The following is a 3,569-nucleotide window of genomic DNA, read 5'->3' on the forward strand; positions in this document are numbered from 1 at the left end:
CACTCTCTCTCTTATATTAGGATTTATTATTATAAAAGTTATACAATTAGCCAAAAATCGTCAACTGAAAAAAATTTAGGTTGTATAAAAGCCCTTTTATCTACTCTGTTATATTAGGATTTATTATAAAAGTTATAGAAAGTATTGTCCCAGAAAAAAAAAGAGCAAAAGCTAAAGGAGCTGTAATTTGGAAAAGGAAGAAAAATTCATGCCAAATATAATTTTCAAACATAAAATTGTTTTCTTTTTAAAAGATTCATTTGAGGGAAAAGAAGAAAGCATATTAATCTTTCAAAAGATAAACATTAGCCATTGTAAATGTTTGCTTACATCATTCTTTTAGAATTTATCCGTGATTCATTAAGCTGTAAAGAACTGTACACTATAGTAAACATCGATCCGCCCATATTGTTGACCAAATATCCTAGAGTATGATTGGAAATTTAGTAGAACTTTGCTTTTACCTGTTAAGAATTTGGACCTTTACTATGTAACAGTTGCCTTGATTCCTTAGATTGTAGAGTATTTTGATTTTGCTATTAATGGCAGCTGATGAATTTTCGCATAGATTAAATAACCAAAGCGCCTCAATTTTAATGTAAAGAGTAGCAGATTTCAAACACCAATGCCTGTTTTTCCTCTGCTTTTTTAGAAACTTAAAAAAATCACCAGAAAGACAATGTAGTCCAGGATATTGTTTATCGTGTTGATTTTAAGTTTCTTGCTTGTGACAATTCATAAACTTCTAATCAAAACAAAAGCAGCATGAAACATACAATTGTGGCAATTCATAAACTTCTAATCAAAACAACAGCAGCATGAAACATACACATCCATTTGTTGATCATTGTTCTAAGTAACAGAAAAGGGATTTAGGGGGACTAATATCTAATAAAATTTTACAATTGAACGGTAAAAATAGATCCTTGTTGAATTGAATTTTATAACTATTAACTAGCTTGTGGCAACTACTTTCCAATAAAACACGTGATAAAACTCCAACTAGCTTAGGGGAAATAATAATGCATTAATACTATTGCAACTTGATGCTTTGAGAGAGCATCAGAAAATTCAACGACGCAACTTAGCATATGATATTTGATATAACCATTAAAGGTCTCAACAAGCCTAATTGAAAAGCATGCATAGCATGCATGCATGCAGTTTATGAAACTTTAGGAATATCATCACCATAAAACTAATTTAACTACCTAGAATAATTCCTATAAATAGCACTCTCCTTTCCCATTCTGCATACTCAAAACATATTAATTAACGAAACACACAGTGATACAAAAGAGAAAGAGAGAGATGGAGAACTTCCCAGTGATTAGCTAAGAGAATGCCAATGGTAACGAGAGGAAGGCTATTCTTGATCAAATTGAAGATGCTTGTAAGAATATCTTCAACAAGGGTAAAAATATCTTCAACAAGATGTATCAAGGCATACTACAACCGAATTAAAGACCCAATAGAGTCAATCCAACACCTAAACTTCAGGTTTTGTCTCTTCTTCTTCCTCTTCTATCTTGGGAGCCAAATAGAAGCGGACGTAACCCATCTCAGCAATCTTGTATTCAACCACAACTGGAAGCTCATTTGAAAGACTGATGGTAACTTGGTTAGACAATGGAGTTGCCTTTGTGAAAGAGTTCATGTACCGCAATGCAAATGTCAAGGATACAGGCTCATTCATCTCTACAGTAGTGGCTTCTTCAGGCTGCAATATCAACCAAATACCATGTAAAACCATCAATCAGCATGTATTTCAAATTACAAGAGAACTAAATTGTACACAACAGTAAAGTTATGATTACAAAAAAAATAAATAAATCTCCATTACCTTGTCCACAGAAGAATTCTGCCTGCAGACTATGTTTGCAGTTCCAATATCACCCTTTGTGGAAAACTTTACACCTTCCTTAGTAACAGAAATGACAACTACAACATTCATCACAAAATGAATGAATTGTATCAGCTAAACTATTAACTTCCAAAAGAAAACAGATAGCACCATAAAATCCCTGAAAATTCAGAGCAAAGCAAGTTACCAGTGTCACCAATACTGCTAAGATCTTTGCAAATCCTAGCAAACTCAGCAGACGGCATTCTAACAATGGCATGGTACTCTGCCTCAGGAATTCCAAGGTGCTCACTGTCGATATCCATCAACTTCATCTCAAAATCAGAAATTTTATCTTGTGCTTCAAGACATAAAAAAAAAAGAGAATAGTCAGATTACAAATCTTTTCAATATCCAAAACTTCATAATTCAGATCTTGAACTAAAATGGAACATAACAGCTGCACTACAAGAAACAGACTCCAACACATGAACAATACACAGTTGAACACTATCTTGATTAAAATTAAACACTAAAGCCGAATTCCTGCATATGAATTTTTACAATCCTAGAAATCCAAACACCAAACACTAAATTTTGTACAATTATTAACAACTGAACTCATATCAACTACAGAATCAAAATCATGCCTCTTATCCTCTAAAACCCTAGAAATAACCAAACAAAATTAAAATGAGAAATTGAAATCAAGATTTCTTGGGCAAATGAATAGTACTTGGGCTCTCGAACATGAAAGTGACAGTGTCGCTGCCGTCATCGCCCTTGACGGTGATGATGTCATCATTTCCGGCGCACCGTAGCATCTTGGCCATGTTGTTGAGACTCATCCCCATCGAGATGTTACGGTCGCACCGATAGTGCTCGAACCCTTCGGACCGCAGTAGGAGGGCCACGAGAGCAACGTGGCTCGAGTCCATGGCCTGGAGTGAGAACCCAGTCGCGGAGCAATCGAAGTTCGCATCGTTCACGAGTTCCCTGATTGCTTCTAGAACCTTCTTCAGCAGAGAACCTTGCACTAAACGGAGTTCCAGCATCTTGAAAATGGGGGTTTGGAGGTTTTCTTGCTTTGTCTTGGTAGGGTTAGGGTTTTGAGTTTCTAGGGAATATTGGTCGGATAAATAGAACGAAAGAGGGAATGAGAGAGAGGGAGGGAAAGGGGTTTATATAGCGGAAGGTTCTGTGAAGGGATGGGCGGGATCTGATTTTAATGAAATAAATTTAAGTTCCCGCCATCACTATTTTGGGCAACGCGTGGAGGGAACTCTTCCTAACCCCAATGGAGGGTAATTTGGGTATATGATGTGACGCACACAATTGTATATCAGCTAGCTAGGGGCGTTTGGGATGCGGTTTAAATGAGTTTTAAGTCAAAAATTCAAAAACTCATTCAATTTGAACAGTAAATTTGCTTGCTGTGCAGTTTAGATTGGATGACTTTAAAAAAAAAATCTGATCCGATCCGATCCAATTTCAAGCGGTTTGAATTGGATTAAATTTATGGTTTTGTAAATTAAAAAAATTAAATACATATAACAAGTCTTAACATCAAATTTTAAATAATCAATAATAATATAACAAGTCTCAACAATATCTTTTAAAAGCTAACGATAACGTAACAATAGAAATATAATTATAGGTTAGTTAAAATAAATAAATAAATAACATTTTAAACATAAAGAATTTATTAAATAATAATAATATTGAA

The 3,569-nt window shown here is 34.6% G+C and overlaps 1 protein-coding gene across 1 annotated transcript; it reads right to left on the minus strand.

Annotated features, from left to right (window-relative positions):
• Positions 1 to 1,007: 1,007 nt before the first annotated feature.
• LOC107492933 (proliferating cell nuclear antigen) lies at positions 1,008 to 3,048 on the minus strand. The gene is made up of 4 exons (XM_016114011.3): positions 2,580 to 3,048; positions 2,052 to 2,204; positions 1,844 to 1,941; positions 1,008 to 1,720 (listed from the first exon to the last, which is right to left on the minus strand). Exons 1-4 carry the CDS (start codon positions 2,896 to 2,898, stop codon positions 1,490 to 1,492), a joined length of 801 nt encoding a protein of 266 aa, XP_015969497.1. The 5' UTR covers positions 2,899 to 3,048; the 3' UTR covers positions 1,008 to 1,489.
• Positions 3,049 to 3,569: the final 521 nt, after the last annotated feature.

The sequence above is a fragment of the Arachis duranensis genome, chromosome 6, assembly GCF_000817695.3.
Source record: "Arachis duranensis cultivar V14167 chromosome 6, aradu.V14167.gnm2.J7QH, whole genome shotgun sequence".
Classification (NCBI taxonomy): domain Eukaryota; kingdom Viridiplantae; phylum Streptophyta; class Magnoliopsida; order Fabales; family Fabaceae; genus Arachis; species Arachis duranensis.